Source organism: Terrapene carolina, unplaced genomic scaffold, assembly GCF_002925995.2.
Source record: "Terrapene carolina triunguis isolate 2854851 unplaced genomic scaffold, T_m_triunguis-2.0 Scaffold192, whole genome shotgun sequence".
Taxonomy (NCBI): Eukaryota; Metazoa; Chordata; order Testudines; family Emydidae; genus Terrapene; species Terrapene triunguis.
Window position 1 is genome coordinate 25870804 of NW_020664543.1, and position 26830 is coordinate 25897633.

General features: G+C 45.9%; 2 protein-coding genes across 2 annotated transcripts; one reads left to right on the top strand and one right to left on the bottom strand.

The window, feature by feature from the left end:
- Window positions 1–406: 406 nt before the first annotated feature.
- On the bottom strand, window positions 407–12566 carry ADPRM (ADP-ribose/CDP-alcohol diphosphatase, manganese dependent). Its single transcript, XM_024194146.3, has 4 exons — window positions 12342–12566; window positions 10172–10826; window positions 4903–5019; window positions 407–3515 (listed from the first exon to the last, which is right to left on the bottom strand). The coding sequence occupies exons 2-4, from the start codon at window positions 10800–10802 to the stop codon at window positions 3220–3222; spliced, it is 1044 nt and encodes a 347-aa protein (XP_024049914.1). The 5' UTR covers window positions 10803–10826; window positions 12342–12566; the 3' UTR covers window positions 407–3219.
- A 157-nt stretch (window positions 12567–12723) lies between these two features.
- On the top strand, window positions 12724–25907 carry LOC112102726 (protein SCO1 homolog, mitochondrial). The gene is made up of 7 exons (XM_026654534.1): window positions 12724–12818; window positions 13117–13242; window positions 13663–13753; window positions 16996–17193; window positions 19024–19116; window positions 19265–19380; window positions 24898–25907. The coding sequence occupies exons 1-7, from the start codon at window positions 12738–12740 to the stop codon at window positions 25027–25029; spliced, it is 837 nt and encodes a 278-aa protein (XP_026510319.1). The 5' UTR covers window positions 12724–12737; the 3' UTR covers window positions 25030–25907.
- The last annotated feature ends 923 nt before the right edge of the window (window positions 25908–26830 follow it).

Sequence of the window (26830 nt, forward strand, 5' to 3'; positions counted from 1 at the left end):
TGACCCCGCTCCTCATTTACTTCACTGTGGCAGCTCCTGTCCTGTGGGACTGCCTTCCCACTCCAGGTGTTATGGGAGGCTCCCCCTCCGCCAGTTGGGCCAAATTTGAGTGGCATTGCGACGTGGAGCATGGGATCACAGCATCAATCAAGAGTGGCCAGGCCAAATTTAAGTGATGCTAAGCCCCTGGTCACATCACCAGAGCAGGGAGCTGGGCTTAGTCCTGTAGAACAGGAGCTGTTGCTGCAGGGTGGGCTTGCTCTCCAGTCCTCCCCCTGCCCCATACCTCCCACCCACAGTGGGCCAGGAATAGCGTATGTTTGCCCAGGCCAGGGCCCAGTGATGGGTTAATCCAGCTCTGGATGCGGCAATCCATCTAGAATCTTCCCGTGACCCACTGGTGGGTCAAGACCTACCATTTGGGAAATACTGCACTAGACCACTGGTCATCCCCTTCTTTAGTTATGTCTTCTCCCACCTGTTCATCCAGTAATCTTCACCCTCTTCTTTCCACCTTCAGTTTCCCTCCACCACTGCAGACAATAGCATTGTACTATTCCTGTACATACCACTTTCACAACACAGCAAATAGAAGCAAAGTAAAAAAGCTCATGAGATCTGCATGACCTTTCATCAGTTTCTGATCAGTGATAGCATTAGAGTGAAAGTGGTATATGAAGAAAGCACAGTCATGAGCATATGGTGAAAGATTCTCTTGTTCAACAATTTTTATAATTGGTATGGGCAGAAATAGATAGCACAGAAGCAGGCTCTGAAGGCATAGGATACATGTGATCTTGCATCAAATTTAGACAGGGTGGGTGGGGACAGAATAAAGATACAGTGCACCAGAGAAGCCAATTGCTAGAAGCATTCTGCATCACAGACAAAATAAATCAAAGTAATAGCTTATTTTACTTAGCAGCATCAAGCAGTACTCTTAATAGTGGCCTTTATAACAAAAGAAAAAGGGTGCTTTTGACCACTATTTATTTTTCATCAGGTTTTAACTCAAACTAAACAAAACATTAACTTAATATTTTCACCCATACCAGCTATCAAAAGTCATTTAAGCTCTCCATTAGTCTTGATCTACCACAACTACTGGTTTTAAATACCGTCCTACTTTACTTCTCAAATGCTCTGTTCATATCACAGGACTTCAAGCAAAAAGCCTTCTAGAAGAAAGTGCCATCATCATGCTAAACACCACCTGCCTAATGGGATGAACAGCTTCAAAGTACAAGCATAACTTTGATTTTTGTTTTGAAAGACCTCCACTCCAATATATTTAGCTTATTGTACTGACTTTTTGAAAATATGCTCATGGACTATATGAATTTATTTTTTAAAATAATTAAGCATATGAATGATACACAAACCCTCCTAACTACAGAATTATTCAATAAAACTGTGTTCATACTCTAAGCAGATATTGGTTCTCTGATATTTTAATTAACACATTTCCAAGACAATCCACCAACACTGTCAGAAACTAACAATAGACTTTCCAAACCCTGATTAGGACTTTTGGACACAACTGTAATTTAAGCCAGCAGCTCTCCACCTTTCCAGACTACTGTACCCCTTTCAGAAGTCTGATTTGTCTTGCATACCCCCAGGTTTCACCCCACTCAAAAACTACCTTCCCCGTAGCAGTTCTGCAATTTCATATTTGAGTTCCTTCAGAACTCTTGGGTGAATATCATGACCCTGGTAATTTATTATGGTTTAATTTAATTTGTTCCAAAACCTTCCCTACTGACACCTCAATGTGGGATTTGTCACCTAAAAAGAATGGCTCATGTGGGAATCTCCCTCACTTCCTCTGCAGTGAAGACTGATACAAAGAATTAATTTAGATTCTTCTCAATGGCCTTCTCTTACTTGAGTGCTCCTTTAGCACCATGATTGTCCAGTGGCCCCACTGATTCTTTGGCAGGCTTCCTGCATCTGATGTACTGCCTTTGCTAGAAGGTCTTCAAATTCTTTTTTGGGCTGCCTAATTACACTTACACTAGACTTGCCAGAGTTTATGCTCCTTTCTATTTTCCTCAGTAGGATTTCACTTCCAATTTTTAAAGGATGTCTTTATTGCCTGTAACTGCCTCTTTTACGTTGCTGTTGAGCTATGGTGGCATATCTTACTGTTTTATTTTTTTATTTGGGGGTATACCTTTAGTTTGAGCCTCTATTATAGTTATTTTAAATAGTGTCAAGGTGTCTTGCAGGCATTTCACTGTTGTGACTATTCCTTTTAATTTCTGTTTATCTAGCTTTCTCATTTCTGTGTAGTTCCCCTTTTTGAAGTTAGATGCTACTGTGGTGGGTTTCTTTTGTATATTCCCCCTACAAAGATGTTATATTTAATTACATTATGGCCACTATTACTCAGCGGTTCAGTTATATATATCGACCCTGTGCTCCACTTAGGACTTAATCAAGACTTGCCTCTCTCCTTGTGGGTTACAGGACTAGCAGATCCAAGAAGTAGTCATTAATGGCATCTAGACATTTTATTTCTGCATCCTCTCCTGAGGTGACATATATCCAGTCAATACAGGGATAATCTCCCTGAGCATTTCATCTATAAAATCATAAACCCCTCCCTAGACAAAAAAACAAAAACATTCAAAGGAATCTGGTTTTTAGAGGTGCAGAGTATCTACAACTTCTGCTGATTTCAGAAAGCAAACTACTGGCAGGCTGAAGAATATCATCAATGTTAGTGTTTGAAAAGAAGCTGAATCACACCTGATAGGGATAAGATTTCCATTTCATAACACAGTGTGACTAATAAAGATGCACCAATAACTCCTTGCTAGTGTTATTGCATACCTTTTAATGTTGCTTGTGCCTTTTGTGCCACAATAAATAACAAATTGTTCACTTTTAACTGTTTCAAGCAGAAGTTGTCCAAATCAAGTTGCATTTATTTCAGATTGTGTTGAGTTGTTGGCTGTCCCTCCTGTGCCCTATAGCAGGAAGCTAGACCTTGTTTCTTGCTTCTTGAAGAAGTAAAGCTTCTAAGATACCAGCTCTGAGAGGAGAAGGTGGGCAGCACTGAGGCTCTATTTATAAGGCTTGAAGCTGTAAGCATCATCGTGCAGATTTTCTATAAACAGAAACACCATGGCTGCAATGGTTATCTGTTATTTATTAAACTAACTAATTTCTGGAGCATTGTCTGGATCATGCACAATTGTATTTACAACTATCCTAATGTTTTGTGTAATACATTACTTTGTCTGGAATTCTACCTCTTCCCTTTAATACCAGTTTATCATCATAGACATATATCGTTCCAAAGGCATGGCTCTCTGGTGGAGTTTCAACAATCCCTTCCAAAGTAAGATGGTGGACTCCATGAGAATCTAAATAATAACCACCATCATGGAGGTGCCCTGCGAGAAAGCACACCACACACTGATGAGAATGGATGACAGAAAGGGCATCTTTATAATTCCAAGCAAGGCAAACACTCTCTGAAGAACCTGGATGAACCGGAATGTGACCTGCAGTTGGAAAAAAAACAAGAATAATGGTAAGAGACATCATTGGTAACAACCACAGTTAAGTGTTTTATATCATCTCCCCATCTGGAAATTGCTTATAGATGCTGGAATCTTAGAGGCTTGGGGTGCAGTGAAACCCATAGAACTTTTCTTTAAGTTTGAGGTTTTGCACACAGGTTGTCCAGTCATATGGAATAATGAGAACGCTCTCTATCTCTCAGGTATTTCGAAGGTATCTAGGTACTGAATCCCAGCTGAGTTATGCTCACAAGACCACTGCCTTGGGTCATCAAATCTAAAACTGTGCACTGAGGCTATGTCTACACTACAAATTACTTTAGTATAATTTACATCATTGAGGGTTGTGAATAATCCAAACCTCTGAGCGACGTAAATTATACCGACGTAAGCACCAGTGTAGACAGCACTATGTCAGTGGGAGAGCTTCTCACGCCAACACAGCGACCACCTCTCGGAGGCAGGAGTTATTAAGCTGTAGAGCCTCTTCACTGCTGTAAATGATGCAGTGTAGACATAGCCTGAACATCATAATGCCAGCCTCTTGAGGTGCCTACAGCACTCACTGCTGGAAAAACAGTCTGATTTACACTTCTGTTCACAAAGCTCATGTAGTGTAAAATGTTCTCATCACTCTTTACCAGATGTAAAATGGTTACTAGCTTCAGGGTGGGGCATGCCCTTGCTCCAGTTATGAAGCGTCCTCAGTGAGCGTACCTGTATTTGCTGGGCAGCCAGCTCAGTTGCCATGCCCTTGCTCTGGCTGGGCAGCTGGCTTGGCATACAGCCCAGCTGCATGGCTATGTGGAGGTGTCAACTAAAGCCCAGGGAGAGGAGAGGAAGAGAGCTCCCACTGTGGCTACTGCTGTTCCATGGTCCACAGCAGCTCAGATGTTTTGGTACACAGTGCCTTTCACCGCCCTGGGCACTTGGCTCCAAGAACAAAATCCCTGCCACTTGGATCAAGGAGTTCCAGGATCTAGACACCCTCTAATGAAAAATCTTTCCCTTGGCCAAGTCTCTAATAGTTCCTTCCCCCAAATGCCAGCACCATTGCTCCCCTAACACAGCAACTTCCAATATCTTGCAGCAGCCTACTGCCCCCCACCTAGGACCCCCGCAAATCTGCAACCCCGTTTCTTGCTCCTGTCTACCACAGTCTCCTCCTCCTGTTGTGGAAAAAATGTATGTGTGAGGGGAAAACTGAATGATTCTAGAATATAAGATATTGGTAGGAAAGCCTATGAGTGGGAAAAATTGGAGTACCCCACTGCAGTACGTGCAGCATCCTATCAGTTTATCACTGGGGTTTATTCTTTCACAGATGTCTCAATTCACATGCATTCACACATAAAAAAAGCCGACTTACCCACAACCACTACTTTCTCTTGATTAGTGTCAGAGAATGTAAGAACCTCATTGAACCAATCCAGCTGTGTTTGGCTAAATCCTCCATTGAACTCTACAAATTGTGGTTCAGCAAGTCCTGTAATGAAGAAAGAAGGTCAAGCTCACACACACCCAAATAGCTGCTTCCCTACCAGCTTTGGTTTTCTATGTACATCTGTGCAGCGTCCTTTCCCTTGACAGGCTCTTATGTATCTTGTGCCTCCAAAAATTCACAGTCTTCATGAGTAAACGGGGGAAAGTGATTTACTAGTAATTTTGCTTTGACAATGCCACGCATGCAGTATTCCCACTCTTGCATCACTGCAGCCTAGCAGAACACAGTCCAGAACTTCATGAGTGGCTTTCTGAGCTGGCAGTTGGACACGAGTCCCTTGCTTGTGTTGAATTCCAACTGCCACAGCTTCGTCTAGTAGGGTTGCCAACTTTCTACTCGCACAAAACTGAACACCCTTGCCCCGCCCCCGCTCACTCCATTCCCCCACCCTCATTCACTCGCTCATTTTCACCAGGCTGGCTCAGGGGATTAGGATGTGGGAGGGGGCGAGGACTCCGGCTGGGGGTGCAGGCTCTGGGATGGGGCCAGGAATGAGGGGTTTGGGGTGAAGGAGGGGGCTCTGGGCTGGGAGGTGGAGCCGAAGGGTTCAGAGTATGGGAGGGGGCTCCGGGCTGAGGCAGGGGGTCGGGGTGTGGGAGGGGGTACGGGCCCTGGGCTGGGAGTGTGGGTTCCAGGGTGGGGTCAGAAATGAGGTGCAGAAGAGGGATCAGGGCTGGGGTAGGGGGTGAAGGGTGCAGGCTCCAGGCGGTGCTTACCCCAGGCAGCTCCCTGAAGCAGCGGCATGTTCCCCCTCTGGCTCTTATGCGGAGGTGCGGCCAGGTGGCTCCACAGGCTGCCCCATCTGCAGGTGCCACCCCCACAACTCCCATTGGCCGTAGTTCCCGGCCAATGGGAGATGTGGAGCCAGTGCTTGGGGCAGGTGCAGCGCTGGAGCCCCGTCTGCCCTACACCTAGGAGCCAAAGGGGGGACATGCTGATATTTCCAGGAGCCGTGCGGAACCACGGCAGGCGGGGAGCCCGCCTTAGCCCCGCTGCACTGCTGACTGGACTTTTAGCAGCCCGGTCAGCGGCCTGGTCTCTTTTCGACCGGGCGTTCCGGTTGAAAACTGTATGCCTGGCAACCATATCATCTAGTACCCTCTACAAGACAGAAGCAAGGGCTCCTCTAAAATTAAAACTAAACAAAAGCATGTGTGTGAATTTTTCAAAAGATAATGGCCATCTTCTGGACCGAAATAACAGCAACACACCCTTTTAGAACAGACTTGCAAACCCAGGGGAGGTAAGGGTGAATCTGGTGTGATATATTCAAAGAAGCAGAATTATAGAAGTAATTTGCCCATCTTTAAAGATGCATTACACACAGGATTCCCACTCTTGAACAGTAAAAAGCTCAAGGATGTCTCATGCTAAACTGATAAATGTACTGCAAGTAGCAGTAAGAACGGTGGGAGGTTACAGCAAAGAAAAATAAGGCCCAATCAGGAAAGAAACATTACAAAGACAGAGCATACTCCATAGCTGACCTGTAGGCTCTGAAGTGCTAAGAGTGATCCCATATTCACTTTCAAAGCTAAAGTTAAGTTGTGACAAAGTGAGACTTTTCTGAAATATTTTTATGAACCCTATGTGTGCCTCAGTTTCCCCTACAGTTTGCATGGCTACCCAGTAGGGGGAAAAGGACTAAGTTTGCTCTCAGAGTAGGTTAAGAGACATAGGTGTGTGTGTGTGTTGCCTACCTGTCTGAGCCTGAATGGGCCATTAAAAAGGACTGGCTGAAGCAGACCCCATATCAGTGGAAAATCCAAGACGACAATGGAAAACCCAATCTCCAGGATACTAGCACCTAGCAACCAATGACTCAGAAGGAGATGGATTTTCCCATCTCTCAGCTGGAAAGCTGCTCAGCTGGGCAAAAATCACAGCTCGAGAACAAAGGACTGGAGAGATGTGGAATAAACGGTTACTTTCTGGAAGAAGTCTGTACTCTCTCATGTGGGAACTGATTAAAGAGGTCAGACTGAGGCTTGGTCTACACTACACAGGTAGATTGATGTAAGCTGCCTTGTGTCGGCCTAGCTATGGAAGCGTCTTCACGTAAACGTGACTCCCGCTGATATAATGCCTCTCTATACCGATTTAATAACATCAGCTCCCCGAGCAATGTAGTTGCGGTCAGTGTAATTAGGTTGACAAAATGTCAGTGTAGACACTGCATTGCTTACATCAACTGTTACAAGCTTTCAGGCACTATCTCAAAATGCCCCCCACTGATAATACAATCGATACAAGCACTCCTGGTGAGAACACACACCTCTGACGTGTGCACACACATAAGCGATTTAATAACTGCAGTGACTGTCTGCCGACATAAATTAGGTTGACATAATTTTGTAGTGTAGACATGGCCTGAGAGGGAGAGACAAAGCCTGAACATGGGGTTCACAACAGCTTGGCTGCGCTCTGGGGTAACCAGAACGGGCTATGCCTTAACTTTCATTTCTCTACGTTGACCTAAGGACTTTTAGATTCTGTAGCCAGGTGACTAATAAATTGTGTTGAAATGACTGCCTGTGTCACTGTAAACTCACTGAGAGCCCTGTGTCCTGAAGGGGACAGTACAAGCCCTCCCGCAGGATCTGGTTTGGTTGGATTTGCTGCAGGGACCCATGTAGAGAGACAGGGTTAGCTGGTGCTGAAGGCCCATCCTAGGAGGGCACAGACCTGCCCCTGTGGACTGTTGGTCCTTGGGGCCTGGCCCACTAAAGGGGTCACTCCAGGAGACCGGTTGCAGGCTGAGGCAATAAAAGCTCAATAAAGGTATGTAAGAACAATTATGCAACTGTCTGTAAACTGAAAACACACAAGGCTTGTACCAAGATTTTTGCTGCAGGATTGTCAGGCAGTAGCAGTTGAAAGAGTACCTCTATGACCTTCAAACATTTCCGTGTCTAGAAAGAAATGAGACAGTCTAAGGACAACTGTCAGTTCCAAATCAACATCTAGGTCAGTGGTTCTCCAGGTGAAAAAAGCAACAAAATAGTCACTGATGAAAAGCTCTGTCTCTATCATTCATCATAGAAATTCTAGTCCTTGTAGAGATATTTGAATGAAATAGCTTATTCAGATGGCATTGAACACACACTGCCCAGTCAAAGTTTGCTCTGGAAACTGTATTGGTGACCCAAAGACAATGACTCCTAAACACAGGGGTGAGTACAATGGCATATGTCACATTGGACTCTTGCCCCAAAGTTTTCCTGACAGAAAAAAGGTAATGATGTCTTAACATACTCAGGAGTGCCTTCGTAAGGATGGCTAATGGACCCAGACCAAGGAGAAAGAAACCACCCATCTGAGAGCTTCCACATATGCGTGTGCTGGGCTCCTGTATTCCTTGTATTCAAGCCATACAGTGTTGTATGGAATTCTGTTAGACTGTTCATTAAACTGCACTTCTGCCCTTGCCTCTGCTGTGAAGTTCCAAAACCTTTACAATGCTGAAAGATGTGGATTTGGGTTCATTATGAACTAAAAACCCCATCAGGGTCTCAGAGCATTGAGGGCATGCAGCTGAAAAGTAGTTCAGTTGCTTGTCTATTCCCATAGGTCAGCTTAATTACAGTGTTCATGGGTGTGAATTTTTCAACTCCCTGAGTAATGTAGATGCTGTTTAAGTTGGCACTTCAGAGAAATGTCCCTGTTCCAGGGCCGAGTGGATGAGCCCACTTCAAATAAGATGAATTTCCTTGGAGATGCTGGAGCTGACATCAGTGAGCTAGATCTTTGGGAAAAGTGCAATGGTCCCAGAATATTAGTGGTCTACAGCAGGGGTCATCAACCTTTCAGAAGTGGTATGCCGAGTCTTCATTTATTCACTCTAATTTAAGATTTCGCGTGCCAGTAATACATTTTAACATTTTTAGAGGGTCTCTTTCTATAAGTCTATAATATATAACTAAACTATTGTTGTATGTAAAGTAAATATGGTTTTTAAAATGTTTAAGAAGCTTCATTTAAAATTAAATTAAAATGCAGAGCCCCCCGGACCGGTGGCCAGGACCCAGGCACTGAGAGTGCCACTGGTTGCCTACCCCTGGTCTACAGTGCTAAGGCATCTGGTGTTGGAAAAAGGTGTTTGTCCCTGAGTGCCTAAAGAAAAACTTCACCCAGGGTACAGTTGCCCCAAAATCTGGCATGTAGGAAGCCTCAGAACAGGCAACATAGAGCTGCTGAGTTCTAGCTGGCAGATAGCTCCTGAGCTCTGTCTGGCTTAGGTCCTGTAAGCAGGACCATCTACGCTATTCCCCACCAAAAAGTTCCCTAGAACAGACTGGCCTAGTGTTGAAGAAGCAGGGCTAACTAGTTTAAAAGGTACAAAGGGGCACCAAACCCCTGTATCCACAAAGCCCAGCCCTCACCTGCCAAATTCACCAGTGAACTGTGCTCCCAAGGCACTGTTTGAATGTAGATTTGTAAACCATACAAATCTATATTATTTCATTCTGCCTTGGAAGACAGCAACTCTAAAGTATAGAAATGGGGTTATTCCAAGAAACATGTTAGGCTTGCAGCCTCTGCATTGGCCTAGACAAAGTCTCACAGTGTAACCAAAACAAGGCATTGATGTTGAGCAGAATAGCTCCACCCCCACATTAGTCATCAGTTGGTTTGTCAAGGCATACCTCCAAAGCCCCTCCATGGTCATGTGCTTTAGTATTGATAAGCCCCACAGAAGACAGAGATCAGAAGAAGATATGTGGAAGTGTCTAAAATAAGACTTAGGAAACACCAGAACAGCACTGGGGGAAAAAAAAATCTGGCGTGCAGTTTATGTGTGGCACTCTTTTTCTGACTCTGTTCAATAAGAACCCAGCTGAGAAAGTTGGCATAAAACTTAAAGAAGAGACTTGTGCATAATGGCCAGCACCTCACAGGACAAATCTAAGAGCCAAGAAAGTTCTGACTTTTCTTGCACTAAGAAATTGACGCCCAAGAGTGGGAATTCTGTGTGTATATTATGCAAAAAGGATCAAGGTCAATGAAGCTCACACTGATTTACCACCTAGTAACATATCTTACATTAATTATAAGTCTTTCTACTATGAAGAGGAATATTATTTGAAGCAGAATTTTGGGAATGCATGATAACCTCTCTCAGGCAGTGCAATACCTGTGGGACTATTCAGATTCTCATTTGGGTTTTTCTCCTTCAGCAGCTTCAAAGAATCCTGATATTTTTGGGTGGATTTATCCCTCCCAAGGATACTTAAATCATAAGCATCAAGTAAAATGAACCGAAATTTTGGAACTGGGCTAAAATGATAAGCATAGTAATGTTCTTCAGCAGTGGCTCCAGGAGAGTCCTGGCCACTGGCAGCAGAGCCAAGGAAGATCTGGTCTTCTAAAGACTTGCTGTTAAGTTCAGATTGTGTTAAATAGTCTCTAGTAAAGTTGTACAATTCATGATTTCCCCATGTGTGATGGATTGGGATTCTAAGCTTTTTAAACTTGTTCATAACTCTTCTCAGAGCACTTTCTGATGTTTTATGTTGGGCATTAAAACCATCAATAATATCCCCAAGCTGCAGCACAAACTCAAGTTGACTGTCTTCCTTATTCCACTCATCAACTGCGCTCTGGAGAAGGTGAAGGCTGTGTCTGTAGTATCTCCTCCGGGACCCCCAGAAGTTATAACCATCCTCTAGATCAGCATACTGAATATCTGCTATGACTCCAAAGGAAAAGCACAGCTCAGAGTTCCCTGTCAAGGATCCAGGTCTCCAGGTAGGAGTTTCATCCATAACTGTCAACCAGGCTCCCAAAATCTAATGCAGGAAAAAAAGAGAGAAGAAAGACTCAGTTCAAACAAAGCTGGGTGCTTTAAAAAAAAAAAAAAAAAAAAAATCAGCTGCAACACCCAGAAGAAACAGAGAAATCTCTCCAAATTCATTTTTATACAGCTAGAGACCTGCAGAACTCTTTGGCATGAGTTGTCACTTCAGAAAAAAGCAGAAGCACTAGGAGCCTGCCACTCTTGAAAAAGGCAAAGGGGGCAGGGGGTTGCACGTTTGTACAGTAATAGTCATGTAATAGTCCTTCAATATGTGACATTCCCAGATTAAAAACTATGTTAAACTAGAGTTTGAGTTGAGAGTACAGCTCAGTAATTTAAGGGTAAAAACATTGTAAGGATGATGTAATTATCCCCAAAATAAGCACTACCAACCCAAGAAATTCAGAGTTAAGGTTGAGCTTAAAAAATAAACCCTGCTTATTAAGAGTGTGGTCCTGGATTAGTTTAAACTGATTTTAAAAGACGATTAGTCCTCATGGCTGATGAGAAAAGCTTGAAGCTGGAAATCCCAAAGGCTCGAAAACCAGAAGGCAAAAAGAATCCAACTTTTATTTTGAAAAATATCATGATTTTTAAGCCAATTTCATGATTTTCTGAGGGCCAATTCATCATTTTTGAACACACAAGTTTCCCAGTACTGTGCTCAGACCTTCTATAAACCAGGGCTGCAGCAGTTGAAGCTGGGCATCCAGAAAGGTACATCATGCAGCCTGAGACCAGCAGTGGAGGGTTTAGTTTGACTGGTTGAGCGTGGTTCTGGCAGAGGCAGGTATGGAGCCCAGTTCTCCAGGACAGTTCTGGAACCACAGTTCCAGCCTCATCCTCCACAGGGTGTGCATCGGCTTGGTGCCAGGTATTGCATGGGGCAGAGACAGTCTCTAGGAAAGAGCATGGCCTGATGGGAGGTGTGGGTGGTCATCTGGTCTGGACCAAAAAGAAGAGTCTGGGGTTGTCACGGTAACACAAGTCACCATGTTATGATGTCACTTCCACAATCTCTGGCATGATATCATCATACCCATCTTAATGTGGAACAGCGACATCACCCTTCAACTGATATTGTTTCTGGTTCTAACCCATTTCCTGAGGAGAAAAGTTTTGCCAGGTGCATGATTTTCAACTGGAAAGTCCGGCCAAAAAGGGAACCTGACAGCGTCCAGTCAGATGTACTGACTGGACACCAAAAGTCCAGTTACTGCAGGGAGAGGGGAGGTGCCCTGTCATTCACCCCAGCACTTCCCAGCTGGGGCCACCTCCTACCCGCGGGCAGTTCCCCTTCCAGCCCCAGAGCGGAGGGAGCACAGCTGCGGCATGGAGGGAGGTAGAGACAATCCGGTGCGTGAGGGGGGCCTTAGGGGAAGAGGCAGGACAGGGGCGGGACCTCAGGGGGCAGGTTACGAGCAATTAGAGAGGCGACAACCTTAGCCCGGACCCCATTCCTGCTTTGGCTATCCCCCACCACCGAGCAAGTCCGCAAACTACGAACCTGGCTCCATCCACGCTTGGCCGGGGTCTAGGGTTGCCAACCCACCATGATTGTCCTGGAGTCGCCAGGAACTAAAGATTAATCTATAATTGAAGGTTGTCATGTGATGAAAGCTCCAGGAATTGGCAACCCTACAGCCGGTCACCGCTCCCACCTGACGCCCCACGGCCGGGCAGCTGCTTGTGCGCCCGCTGACAGAAACTGAAGGACGCCGGAAGCTACGCGGGGAGCGGCGTTAATTGAGGTAACCCCGGAAGTTGCGCGGAGGGGTTCATTGGCGAAGACGCCGGAAGCTGCGCGGGGGGGTTAATTGGCGGGGACGCCGGAAGCTACTTGGGGACGGGGACGCCGGAAGCTACGGGGTGGGTGTTAGTTGGCGGGGAAGCCGGTTGCGGAATGGCGGCGGCCGGGCGGGTCTCCCTCGTCTGGGCGCTGGGACTCCACGTTCCGGGACGTAGAGGCGCGTGGAGGCGACCGGTGAGGGGAACTTCCGGTCCGGGGAGCCGCGTCCCCTGGGGCCTGGCGGGGTCCTGCTTCCTGCACTGAGCAGCCTGACCCGGCTCGACATTGCCTAGGGGCAGGTCCAGGGCCCAGCCATGTCACAACTGCTCCGCGCCCCGGCGACCGTCCACCGGCCGGGCCCGGCCCGGCCCGGCCCGTGCCTGCGCCCCCCTCCCTTCTCGGCCGGGCCCAACTCCCGCCTGCTCGCCCCCAGACCCCGAGCAGCCTCGCGCCTTAACCTCCTGGTCATCTCATCTCATCTCTCTCTCTGTAGCTGCTCGCTGTCAGCCTTGCTCGCCGCTCATCATGCTGGGATCTCCCGGGTTCCTTGGCGGTGACTCGCCACCTGGCTACTGCACCTCAAGGCGACAAAGCGAAGACGGGCCCCTCGAAGCCCGGGGTAAGGAGGCCACGTTCCCAATGGCGGCCATAGCCATGTCCTTAATCTAAACTCAGAGGGGTTGCGGGCTAAGGCCTAAAACTCCCTCATGTTCCTTGTGTGTAGCAAGAGGTGCCCTGCTCTCCTGGTCAAGGGGGAAGCCAGGGTGGGGAGGGTTCCTCTGTGGCAGCCATAGCCGGAATTTCTCCCCTGTGTTGATAGTCTCTGTGCAGTGGTTGTATTTACAAAAGTACCTGGGTTTGGTTTTTGTGGATTGGTTCTTCAAACAGAATTGTGGTTGATCTTAGATACAGGTATTCTGTCATATCGCAAGAGCTGGGTTTTATTTCATAAACACATACTTAGTACTTTCCTATGTTTTACAAAAAAAGTAGTTGAAGATGGTGAAGTTTAATTTTTATGGAATCTCTCTCCTAGTAGCCAGTTTCCTGGAAGTCCTTGGCACTCACATTTGCGATTGGAGGAGCTTTATTGGCAGGAATGAAATACTTCAAGAAAAAAAAGGAAGAAAGTATGTATATGTTACATTATCACCCCAAAACCTTTGTTATTCTCTCTCCAAGCCTTTATAGCTGTGCAGATAAAAAGATCTTGTGGCCATGTTAGCTGTGGTACTGCTGCTCGGAAGGGTGACAACTACGAGAGATTGATATGCTGATTTTAGCAGACTGGCTATCAATGTGCTAGACACCTCACAAACACACAGGATGATAGCTCCCTGTCCAAAAGAGAGTCTGGTCTAAATATACATGGAATGAGATGGAGCACAAGACTTTTGGCACATTGTCTTTTTTCTGTTCTGGCCTATTTTACCCACTTAGTTTTATTTTCCTTTTCCATTTGTTCTTTGATTGTCAGTTTCTATTTTTACCCCGTGTGTGCATATATACATATTTTATACCATTATCTATTTTCAGTTTATCCAGTATTTTACTTTTCCTACATTTGTTTTGATTTCTTTTTGCTCTTTTTAAGTCCTCTTTTAAAACTTGTAGTTTTGTTGGTTTATATTAAGTTGTTATATTACATCTATTATTGTAGTATGTAAGCATTACACAAGATTAGAGTATAAAAGCCCAGAATCATAGAATATCAGGCTTGGAAGGGACCTCAGGAGGTCATCTAGTCCAACCCCCTGCGCAAAGCAGGACCAATTCCCAACTAAATCATCCCAGCCAGGGCTTTGTCAAGCCTGACCTTAGAGGTTTTTAAGGAAGGAGATTCCACCACCTCCCTAGGTAACCAGTGCTTCACCACCCTCCTAGTGAAAAAGTTTTTCCTAATATCCAACCTAAACCTCCCCCACTGCAACTTGAGACCATTACTCCTTGTTCTGTCATCTGGTACCACTGAGAACAGTCTAGATCCATCCTCTTTGGACTCCCCTTTCAGGTAGTTGAAAGCAGCTATCAAATCCCCCCTCATTCTTCTCTTCTGCAAACTAAACAATCCCAGTTCCCTCAGCCTCTCCTCATAAGTCATGTGCTCCAGCCCCCTAATAATTTTTGTTGCCCTCCGCTGGACTCCTTCCAATTTTTCCACATCCTTCTTGTAGTGTGGGGCCCAAAACTGGACACAGTACTCCAGCTGAGGCCTCACCAATGTCGAATAGAGGGGAATGATCGTGTCCTTCAATTTGCTGCCAATGCCCCTACTTATACAGCCCAAAATGCCGTTAGCCTTCTTGGCAACAAGAGCACACTGTTGACTCATATCCAGCTTCTCATCCACTGTAACCCCTAGGTCCTTTTCTGCAGAACTGCTTCCTAGTCATTAGGTCCCTAGTCTGTAACAGTGAATGGGATTTTTCCGTCCTAAGTGCAGGACTCTGCACTTGTCCTTATTGAACCTCATCAGGTTTCTTTTGGCCCAATCCTCTAATTTGTCTAGGTTCCTCTGTATCCTATCCCTACCCTCTAGTGTATCTACCACGCCTCCTAGTTTAGTGTCATCTGCAAACTTGCTGAGAGTGCAGTCCACGCCATCCTCCAGATCATTAATGAAGATATTGAACAAAACCGGCCCCAGGACCGACCCTTGGGGCACTTCACTTGATACTGGCTGCCAACTAGACATGGAGCCATTGATCACTACCCGTTGAGCCCGACCATCTAGCCAGTTTTCTATCCACCTTACAGTCCATTCATCCAGCCCATACTACTTTAACTTGCTGGCAAGAATACTGTGGGAGACCGTATCAAAAGCTTTGCTAAAGTCAAGGAATAACACATCCACTGCTTTCCCCTCATCCACAGACCCAGTTATCTCCTCATAGAAGGCAATTAGGTTAGTCAGGCATAACTTGTCCTTGGTGAATCCATGCTGACTGTTCCTGGTCACTTTCCTCTCCTCTAAGTGCTTCAGAATTGATTCCTTGGGGACCTGCTCCATGATTTTTTCCAGGGACTGAGGTGAGGCTGACTGGCCTGTAGTTCCCTGGATCCTCCTCCTTCCCTTTTTTAAAGATGGGGACTACATTAGCCTTTTTCCAATCATCCGGGACTTCGCCTGAACGCCATGAGTTTTCAAAGATAATGGCCAATGGCTCTGCAATCACATCCGCCAACTCCTTTAGCACCCTCGGATGCAGCGCATCCGGACCCATGGACTTGTGCTCGTCCAGTTTTTCTAAATAGTCCCAAACCACTTCTTTCTCCACAGGGGGCTGATCACCTCCTTCCCATACTGTGCCGCCCAGTGCAGCAGTCTGGGAGCTGACCTTGTTTGTGAAGACAGAGGCAAAAAAAGCATTGAGTACATTAGCTCTTTACACATCCTCTGTCACTAGATTGCCTCCCTCCTTCAGTAAGGGGCCCACACTTTCCTTGACTGACTTCTTGTTGCTAACATACCTGAAGAAACCCTTCTTGTTACTCTTAACATCTCTTTCTAGCTGCAACTCCAAGTGTGATTTGGCCTTCCTGATTTCACTCCTGCATGCCTGAGTAATATTTTTATACTCCTCCCTGGTCATTTGTCCAATCTTCCACTTCTTATAAGCTTCTTTTTTGCGTTTAAGATCATCCCCTCCACTTTTGCTTCCCCTACTAATTCTTCCCGGTTTGTGAGCAGCAGGTCTAGAAGAGCTCTGCCCCTAGTTGGTTCTTCCAGCACTTGCACCAGGAAATTGTCCCCTACACTTTCCAAAAACTTCCTGGATGAAAGTGTGTGTGTGTCTGTTTCGCCAGGGTATGTGGAAGTATTTGTAAGACTTTTTAAGAGCGTAGATTCCCAATTCTGGTTTTAACCCCTGTATGCTTTTTTTAACCACTTACTGTTTAATGCTCTCTTTATAGTGATCACTTACCTAATTCTTTTCTCCTTGTCTTGATACTGAAACTCAGTTAGACCATGGCAGCACAGCAGTTTCCCTTCCTCCCTTAAGTCTCTAAAAGATGCCTGAATCTTAACTGCAGGCGTCCCATCTCAATTCATGTTTCCTGATTTCAGCATATGAGCTTCAGTGCCATCTTGATGATAAGCTCCTTTTGGAGCACAGTAGGATATAGTTTATATGGAAAATATCACAATGTAAAACTGTTCTGTGTACTATAAAGTTGTCTTGTCCATGTTGGGCTTATATTTTGCAGTGGGCTTTGAAATTCAAGGTGTTACCTTACTGTTGTCTTACTAGGCATATTTGCCTTTGAGAGCCTTATGACTCAAACTGTCTTTGAATGGTTTCTGGGATCTTTTGTCCTCTCGTCTGTGTGACACAGCTGGTAGTAACCTCCCATTGCTGTCTGGTTTCAGTGCTGGAGAAGGAGCAGAAGCGGGCTGTTGGGAAGCCATTGCTGGGAGGCCCTTTCTCACTTGTGGATCACCAGGGACAGCCCAGGACCAACAAGGACTTCCTGGGCCAGTGGGTGTTAATCTACTTCGGCTTCACGCACTGCCCTGATATCTGTCCAGAGGAATTGGAGAAAATGATTCTAGCGGTGGATGAAATTGGTAAATGAATCCAGTCAGAATCCTAACTCTACTTAAAATAGGCTGTACTTCATGTAGTGAAATACTACAGTGCTTCTCCCACCTTACTAAATGGCAATGGGACCAGCTCCTTAATGTATGTGAAAATTTCAGCCTTTTTAGGCTGTGTCTCTGCATTGCTTCACATTAGATGCAATGTTATAGAAAACAAGGTCAAACTGAGCCTCATGCTTTGATCTTGGGGGAAGCTCATATAAGGCATGCTCTGAGTCAGTGTTGGGTTCCTATAGTTTTTTGTACTTGGCACTACCCTTTGGGATGTGGTATTGTCCTGCTAGAAGAGGGTTTTCTTGGTTAATGAAATACAGTAGTGACTGCTAACCAAGAGCAGCTTCTTGATTAAAGAGAGGCTGGATCTAATCTGGAGAACAGATCTCTCTCAAGATAGAGCTTTGTCCGCATTAGAAAAACCTTGCCCATTCATCCCTCTCATTCAGTTGAAAAACACCTTATATCCACGTGCAAAAATGCCAGGGAAGCAGCAATCAGTGTAACTTACCCCAACATCTTATAGGGCAATATCCGGGAGCCCCTGAATTGGCCGTACACATGCCTGTATGGTGCTGCAGCCCCCATTGTTGGGGTGAGGTGGCCCCTATAGAACTCTCATGAATCTCACAAACATCCCTGTTACAAGTTTACCAATAACATTCATTTAAGAGGAGGTACTGTCAATAGGTGAAAGGTCCTGTGGCAAAGATCTTCGCTCTGCAGGACAGGGATTATCTCCAATACTCCGCATGCTCAAAACTTCCTTTCGGACAAAAAGGTTCTGCGATGGATGCTCTCTTTTACAGTCTTTAATATTTCTTGGGTACAGAAGAAGTCTAGCAGAATGTTTAAAATCCCAGCTACTTGCCCCTGTGTGGCACTCCCAGCACCAATGAAGTTGAGCCACTTGATAGGGTGTGATTGTAGATGGCAGGCTGAGTGAGGTCCACATCTGCTTCTTGAGGAGGGAGATTTGGGCCCTCCAGCAGCACCTTGAATAAAGGAGGAAAAGCATGGATAGTAACTACTGGCAGGATGGAGCCTTTCCTAGCAGGAAAGAAACTAATGTGCTCTGGTCAAAGGGGTGAGGGAAGGAGGAAGGCAGAAAGGTGAGTCCAGCTCTGTTGTGACAATGGGGATGGCGGAAAGATGGCCTCTGGGCCAGGTGGGTTGTAGGTTCTGTTGATGATGGGTTCTCTCAGCTTCTCCAGAAGCAAACCTAATATGTTAAGGAGAAGCAGATAACCCTTTCCCCTCTAGGAATGTGCAATGTTGCAGCAGCAAGTAGCTTTTGCTGCTACTGTTACTACTGCTGCAGGAGGAGCCTTCCCTCATGTCTCAGTGATGTGGCATTGCTCCCTCGGAAGGAGGCGGTAGCAGGATAGATGGTGAAATGCAAAATACCATCTCCTTTCAACAGGGAGAAGTGGTTATTATTTCTCATGCTGCCTGATCTTGGTTATAATCTGCATTCCTTGCACCTCAATTGGCCTATCAGCCCTGGTAAATAGAGGTAGGATCTCCACGTGAGGAGAAGGGACCCCCAGGGCAGACACAAGGGTTTGGAGAACTCCATTTTATCTCATTGCACTTGCTCCCTGGCTTTTAAAAAAGTTCATTAGATGTTGTTTAACCTGCCCAATATCATTCCAAAGTGGTCACCATTTCAGTCTGTGCCAAAAAGGGCCCCTTATACTCACTGTGTATTATGAGTTTGGCTATAGCCTCATTATGTGGGAGATGAGCTGTGGCGTTGGGCCTGCTGAGAGCAATATTAACTGTTAATCTTTGTGGTGACAGACAAGATCCCATCTCTGCCAAATGTGACCCCACTCTTCATTACCATCGACCCAGAGAGGGACACTGGAGAAGCCGTTGCCAGATATGTTAAAGGTACCATTTGCCTTTCTCTTCCTTGCACTGTGTAGCTGTTCTGTACTCGTTGCTTTCTTTTGTGATTAAAATGATGGCTGGGCTCTACCAAAGCTGGTTCTGGGTGGCAGGAACCTTAGCATGGCTAATGTGTTGCATTTCTGTTTAGAGTTTTCTCACAAACTGATTGGACTGACTGGTACCAAAGAGCAGATTGAGCAGGTGTCCAGAGCCTATCGTGTGTATTACAGCTCAGGCCCCAAGGATGAAGACAATGACTACATAGTAAGTAAAAGCAGGGCCTGTGCCCGAGTGCTCTATTATTCACAGATTCATTCACTGATTTTAGAGCCAGAAGAGATCATTCTGATAATCTAATCTAAGATCCTGCATAACAAATGCCTATTTATATTTATTGCTACTACTAAATGTTTACATTAGGGGAATTAACCCCAAAGACCTAAACTGGGACCAAGGCACCATTATGCTGGATATGGTACAAACACAGATAATGGGTATGTATACACAGCAAAGAAAAACCCATAGCTGGCCCATGCCAGCCAACTCAGGCTTGCAGGGCTTGGGCTGCAGGGCTGTTTCATTGCTGTGTAGACTAGGACCCTGCAGGGTGGGTGGGTCTCAGAGAGCCCAAGCCTGGAAGTCTGCACAGCAGTGAAACAGCCCTGCAGCCTAAGTCCCATGAATCTGAGTCAGCTGGCACGGGCCAGCTGTGGTTTTTTCTTTGCTGTGTAGACTTACCCAAAGAGGCATTTTCTGCTCCAGTGAGCCCATGCTCTAAAGGAGGCACACAAAAGGTGGGCATGGGGAATAACATGCAATAACATACAATTCATGGTTATGAATTTTATTCCAAGTTGTATTGTTTTGGTCTCGCTTTTAAGTGGAAGTGGAGGTAGGGTGAGAGGGAATGGCAGGAATTGGGAGTTAAAGGAGTAGGAAGAGGGATGGTCAGCTCATCACTGCCTAGCTATGATCAACTGGCAGGGTTTTGTAGATGGAGGTGGGATTTGAAGGAAGATAAGTCAGTGTCTACAGTCAATAGGAGACTTTCTGCATATGTAAATTGTAGCATGGGAGAAAATGTGGAGCTGTTTAAGGATCGGTGCACAGTAAAGCCTGGGATCGTTGGCATTGTGAAGGGGGGATTGACACCACAAGTGACTAAATTAGGTAGGTGGGGCAGGGTAGTACTGTGAAAGATCTTAGAGGTGAAGACAAAGTTCTTGTGTTTGTGGAAGTATGGGGAACCAATGTTGGACTCAGCAAGGGGTGAGGTAGTTCAGGTGATGAGCCAGGAAGAAGAGTTTTGCAACAGTTTTGTATGGATTTGAGGCATATGAGATTGCAGTAGTCAAGACCAGAGAAGAGGAGATTATAGTAGTCAAGATACTAAATAAGGGCTTGGATGACTTTCATCAATATTGGCAAAGGGAGAAGGGTGGATCTAAGGGATGTATGGGAAGAATAAGCAAGCTTTAGAGATGGCCTGAATACAGAGAAGTCAAAGAAGACACCCAGGTTATAGGCCTGAGTCAAAGAAGACACCCAGGTTATAGGCCTGAGTAACTTGGAGGAAGGTGGTGGTGCCCTCAGCTGTAGTGGTGGGAAGGGGAGGTGGCAGATCAAGAGTTTGGTTTTGTCTGCTGAGTTTAAATTGGCAGCTGGATATCCTCAAAGATATCAGTTACTGAGATATGGGATTGAAAGGAGGTGGAGAGCTTCCCCACCGAGAGGTAGATGATTTAAGGTTGTGCTTGCAGATAAGAGCATGTAGAGCAGAGGTGGGCAAACTACGGCCCGCAGGCCACATCTGGCCTGTGGGACCGTCCTGCCTGGCCCTTGAGCTTCTGGCTGGGGAGGCTAGCCCCCGGCCCCTCCCCCGCAGCCTCAGCTCTCCGTGCTGCCAGCGCTGTGGGGGAGGGGGCTGCGAGCTGGTGCGGGGCAGCGCAGCTGAGAGAGCTGCCGGGTGTAGTGCATTAAATTGCTCCCCATAGGAATGTGCTACTTATGGAGCACTAAGACTGGCAGCCGTAAGAAGTATACCATAAGTAGCACATTCCTACGGGGAGCAATTTAATACACTACAGGCCTGATGCATAATTTAAGAACCACTGGGTTAGTGGGACTTGAGTCAGCTGAACTGTGTCAGGGAACCCTGGGCTTGAGCGTCTACACTGCATTTTAACCCTAGGTTAAGGATTTTCCAGCCTGTGTTCAAACCTAGGAATCCATACTGCAGTGCACAGACCTGAGTCAAAGTAACCCTAACCCAGAGTGCCTAGCATCCGCGCCCCCCTCCCCCCCCGGTCGGCACTTGAGCATGTGTTGCACAGTGGGAAAACATTAGTGCCCACCCTTTTTCGTAACTGACGGTGCTATTGATGGGACTCGGGTCAATAAGGAGCACATGAGTACATAAACTGCATAATTCGTTCCTTTGGTGGCTGTGTCAGTAGAAAGCTTTATACTGAACTCTACCATCTAATTTGAGAATTGGGCTCTCTCCCTCTACGCTGAGTCACATTGGCAGGAAAATGCTCATGTGCACCTGTTCTGAGGATAATTAGGACATCAGTCTCCAGGGCTGCCAAACTACTAAAATGAAACTTTGCAACTTTTAATTTTTAAAATGGGCTGTTCAATGAAAGTGTTTTTGGTTAGTTGGCTATGAAGGGTATCCCCAGGACTTGGGATGTACTGTGCTCCAGCACCCCCCAGAAATCGCTTATCCCTGCCCCAGCCGTACCCCCGGGAGGCAGGGATAAGGGATCCCTGGGAGGCTGTGGGGAAGTTTTGGGGCTGGCTCCCACTCACCACCTTACAGTGCAAACTGGCTAGGCATCTCTGAACACGCAGCCCCTGTGAGGGCAGGAGGGCCCGGGAGCAAGAGACAGAGAGCAGAGCGGGACCAAGCGGCTGCCCTGCAGGGAGCAGGAGCAGCTGAGGTGTTGGGGGTCATCCCTTCTATCACCATGCTGAGCCAGGAGCCCTGCTGCTCCCCCTCCCTGCACGGCAGCTGCTTAGTCCCCTTTCTGCTCTCTGCCCCTCCGTGCCCTGGGGCTGCATGTGCAGGGGTTCCCGGGCAGTGTGCACCAAAATCTGGCTGTGCTCTTGTCACCAGGAAGCACCTCTCTTTGCAAAAAGCTTGTTTTGATCAGTTTCCATTGAAAACTCTGCAAGATCTCTGGTAGTGTGTGTGCAGACTGGTGGTGTTCAGCAGACAATGGGTTAACACTGATCTGAGCTGCTGGGTGCAGGCTGTTTGCAAAAGGAGATGTGGCTTCTGTTTGCAATAGAGTGCAATAGACAGCACTACAGATTGTGGGCATAGAGAGGACTAAGGAAGTTGCCCCAAGGAACTCTGGGATACATCTGGAAGATTTCTGGGGCTGTGTGCACACAGAAAAGCAATAAGGCTCAGACCCTAGATCCCAGCTTAACACTGTCTTGGACCCTGCAGTTCTGCAAAGTCCTGGGACCTCAGGTTTGAGCCCTGGGTTAACACAATTGGTGAGTGGACGCAAGGGGCATTAGGCTTGAGCTTAGGCTAAAGCCTAGGCTTACATTCTGTGTGGACATACTCTAGATATGTGGGTGAGAGCAATTTCAAAGAGCTCTTCTTCAGGTCTGTAAGGTAGCAGAGGGATGTCTGCACTGCAGTGTAAGCGCAGAGTTAGTAGAAATTGAGTCAGCTGACCTGTGTTAGGAAACCCTGGACTTGAGCATCTACATTTTTTTAACCCTACCTGAAGATTGTTTTCTAACCCATGCTCGAACCTATGCCTCTGGAGTCCACACTGCAGCATGCAGACCCAAGTCAAAGTAACCATATATATGAGTCCCTAGAAGCACCATTCTCTCCCCCCAACCCTGCTCAAATGTGGCTGCTCTAGCCCCAGGACTGTGGGAAAACTTTACTGCCTGCCATGCAAGTTACAGGTAGTTTGAAGCAGCTTGTTTTGCAAAAAGCTTGATCAGTTTGCTCTCCATTGCAAACCCAGGAAGCTCTCATGATAGTGTGCTTGCAGATCGGTGATCGGAAGAAAATGGGTTGATGCTCCCCTGAGCTGCTGTCCTTTGCAAAGGGTCAGTGGCTTCCGTTTTCAATAGAGTGGATTGCAGATTGTTGGGATAGAGAGGGCTAAGGAAGTTGTCCCATGGAATTGTCATGAATTTAAGTTCCCAGGCTCATCTTTTGAAGGTGTTGTACAGGTCTCCTTTGAGGACAAGTACTGAAAGATCCAATATGGAGTAATCACTTTGTGAAAAGTGTCTGCCCATGGGTGATGTGGTGGTTTTGTCTTTTAGCTTTTTTTTGTGTAAGTTCATTCTAGAGTGTAATGATTGTCTGGTTTCACCCACGCTTCAAACCCTTCATGCATAACAGTCTAACCCCCAATTATCCACTTCATTTCAAGTTACATGGCCTCCTGCTTAACAATCTGTCCAAACCTGTGTGTAGCTCAGATACTCTTCTTCCTTCTCCAGACTTGAAGAGCTCAGTGTAGCTCAGAAGCTTGCATCTTCCACCAACAGAAGTTGGTCCAATAAAAGATACTGCCTCACCCACCTTGTGTCTCTAATCTCCTGCGATTAACATGGCTACAACACTGCATACACCTTTCATTGTTAACACTGAAGCAGTTTTGTTTTGAAGTTTCAAAGATTTTATGCAGCTATGAGAAGTTTTTAATAAAAATACAATTTGTCTGTGATGCTGCTAACACTTATGTGCACGTCTAACTTCAAGCACATGAGTAGCCCCACTGAAGTCAGTGGAGCTGTTCACGTAAATCAAATTAGGTACCCTCATAAGTGTTTGCAGGATCACGGCCTTAGTTTTCAATTCTACTTTTGCCCATAGCAATCTTGTAAAGCTCAGAGAAGAGACCCTACCAGGAGAGTGATATTTAAACATTTATAACTGAGTTAATTATACATTTAAGTTTTAAATTGCAATAGCACATATTTTAAAGACTTTTTTGTAAAATCTCAGTCTGATTTACATGAGTGAACGTTAAAAAAAAAAATGAAACCATTTTATATTGCCTTGATTTAAACCTTTCCAACCTGCTTGAAAGGCAGCTGAAGCTTCTTTGAATGCTAGCACAGTGTAGCCAGCAGAGGGAGCCCCATAGCTGGGTACTTATGCCTTTCCTGGTACACACAAGGCCTTCTCTCCATAGCTCACTTTTCTCAGTAACGTTATTGCCCTCACTATCTGCTCTGAGAGTGAATTTGGTTTATTGCAGCGTCCCCACACCATATCCTTTTCCTTTACATCAGGCGAAGGTCTGGATCCGAGTGCCTGTCTCACTGCAGGAGCCGGGGTTGTAGGACAGCAAGGAGTGAGAGGGTCTCGCGAACATTGAGCTCTGAGATGTTAGGCCGGCAGGGGCAGGAAGAACTTCTCCTCTTAATCCGGGCATCAGAAGAGCTGGGAGGAGGGAAAAGTTAGGGGGAAAACAGGTCAAGCCTCATTTTCTCATTCCATCTTGTTCTCTGTACTTACCCTGCTTGAAGACTGGAACGGGGGAAGCTGCCTACAGCTCCTGCAAGGCTCTCCTACTTGCAGTGCCTCTTCACCCTATCTGTTTACAGCTTGTTCTCGAATTTCCTCCTGCTTGGCCCATTTCTAGTCTGTAACTAGAGTCTGTTCTTCTTGGTAAATCTCCAGTCAGAGATAATTGGATTGAAAGGCTAATCAGGGCACTAACCCTTACTGCCCTCTGAGTGATGCTCAGGACCTGCAGCACAAATTTGCTCTCTGCTGTCTTACAGGTGGATCACACAATTATTATGTACCTCATTGGGCCAGATGGAGGCTTTGTGGACTACTATGGCCAGAACAAGAAGAATTCTGAAATTGCCACTTCTATTGCTGCACACATGAGACAGTATAAGCCCAGCTAAAATACAAGATCTGCAAAGAACGGTGCAAAGTCAAACTGTAAGGCAGGCTCCAATAGGACTGACATGTCTTTGATTTCAACTGCACTGAACTTATAAGACTGTGTCCTTATGTCACACATTTCCTCGCCATATAAGAAAAGTACATTGTGTTTATTTCTGTGAAATGTAGCTGCTTATCAGAAATGTGTACATAACCTTTCCCATTGGGTATATTTGGCAGCAACGACCATGCTGCAGAATATGGAACTCGTTTGAAACTCTTATGGAACACGGGAGCAAAGAATTTAAAATTTTTACAAAACTATTTTTGTTGGTGAAGGTACCTCTGTATCAGTTATGCGCTCACTTTTGGGAAGAGATAAGTGAGAACTACTCTCTGCAGGAAAAGCTGTTCTCTGATGTAAGTTGCAGAGACTTTGGCATCCCAAAGGGCTCCCCCCCCCCTTTTCTGCAGTGCCTTTCGCTCTTGCACAGACACTTGTGATGTTCTGTCTACAGTAACGAGCCTTAATAGCACTCCTACCCTGTGGTTTACTGGAGAGCACTGAAGGCACATCCTCTTCCTCTTGTGGGACCAGCCCTGTACAATGACTGAGTATCTTTGGGCTCAAGCCCAGGGATGCAGCATCACTTCCAGGCAAGGTTTCCAATGTCCTAATGTAGAATGGTGTTACTCTTACTAGTAATGAAATAGGTTATGAGCTGGGGATGGATTTTCTTCTGGTGTAACCAGCCGCCTGCAGCTTTTTAGTCTGACAGTTATGAAGCACTGAATAATGGAGTGGAGGAATGATCAGCGATTGGTGTATGTGCCCAAGGCTATTGATCAGGTAAAATGTGTGCAATGCTCTGATTGTAAAATAAAGGAATGACTCTTATGTTGCATGCAGTTGATTTTTGTGGACCTCACAGCGGCTATCAAATCTGAATACCACCTTCAAAGGGAGCAGAGTGAGTGTTGCATATATCCAGTGCAGCACACTGAGCACAGAGAATGCGGCGACTTCTCATCGTGCTTTGACAGTTGCCTTGAATAGGCTAAAATCCATATTTAAATGGGCATGTGAACAGTCGTCCTGGTCAGAAGTGCACAGTGTAGCCTTATGGGTGGTAGAGTGGCAATGTGTTCCTTGTCACTGGCACATTCACAGCAGAGAGGCTTCTCAGCTTGGCAGTCTAAAGCTGTCTTGTACAGTTACTGTATTTTAAAAAGCCTGAGAACTATTTGCCAAGCCTTATCAAGATTTGTGTATAATCCAGCCAACTGTTCTGAGGAGAGCTTCAATCCTTAGCAAAATAACACAAACTAAAACGTTATCAATGACAATTAAAGATTCTTCAGGCCTTAAATCAGAAGTTAAGGGAAGCGGCAAAGAGTCCTGTGGCACCTTATAGACTAACGGACATATTGGAGCATGAGCTTTCGTGGGTGAATACCCACTTCGTAGGATGCATCCCACGAAAACTCATGCTCCAATACGTCTGTTAGTCTATAAGGTGCCACAGGACTCTTGGCTGCTTTTACAGATCCAGACTAACACGGCTACCCCTCTGAAGTTAAGGGAAGAGTCTCCTGTATTCCTTGCTACTTTGACATCCCCTACAATGTTGTCAATAACACTCTTCAGCACTCCACAGGGCCTTAATGGTGGCCTTATGCAGTCCTTGCATGATGACAGGTTTCAGAGTGGTAGCCATGTTAGTCGATATCAGAAAAAACAATGAGGAATCCTTGTGGTACCTTAGAGACTAACAAATTTATTTGAGCATAAGCTTTCATGGGCTATAACCCACTTCATCA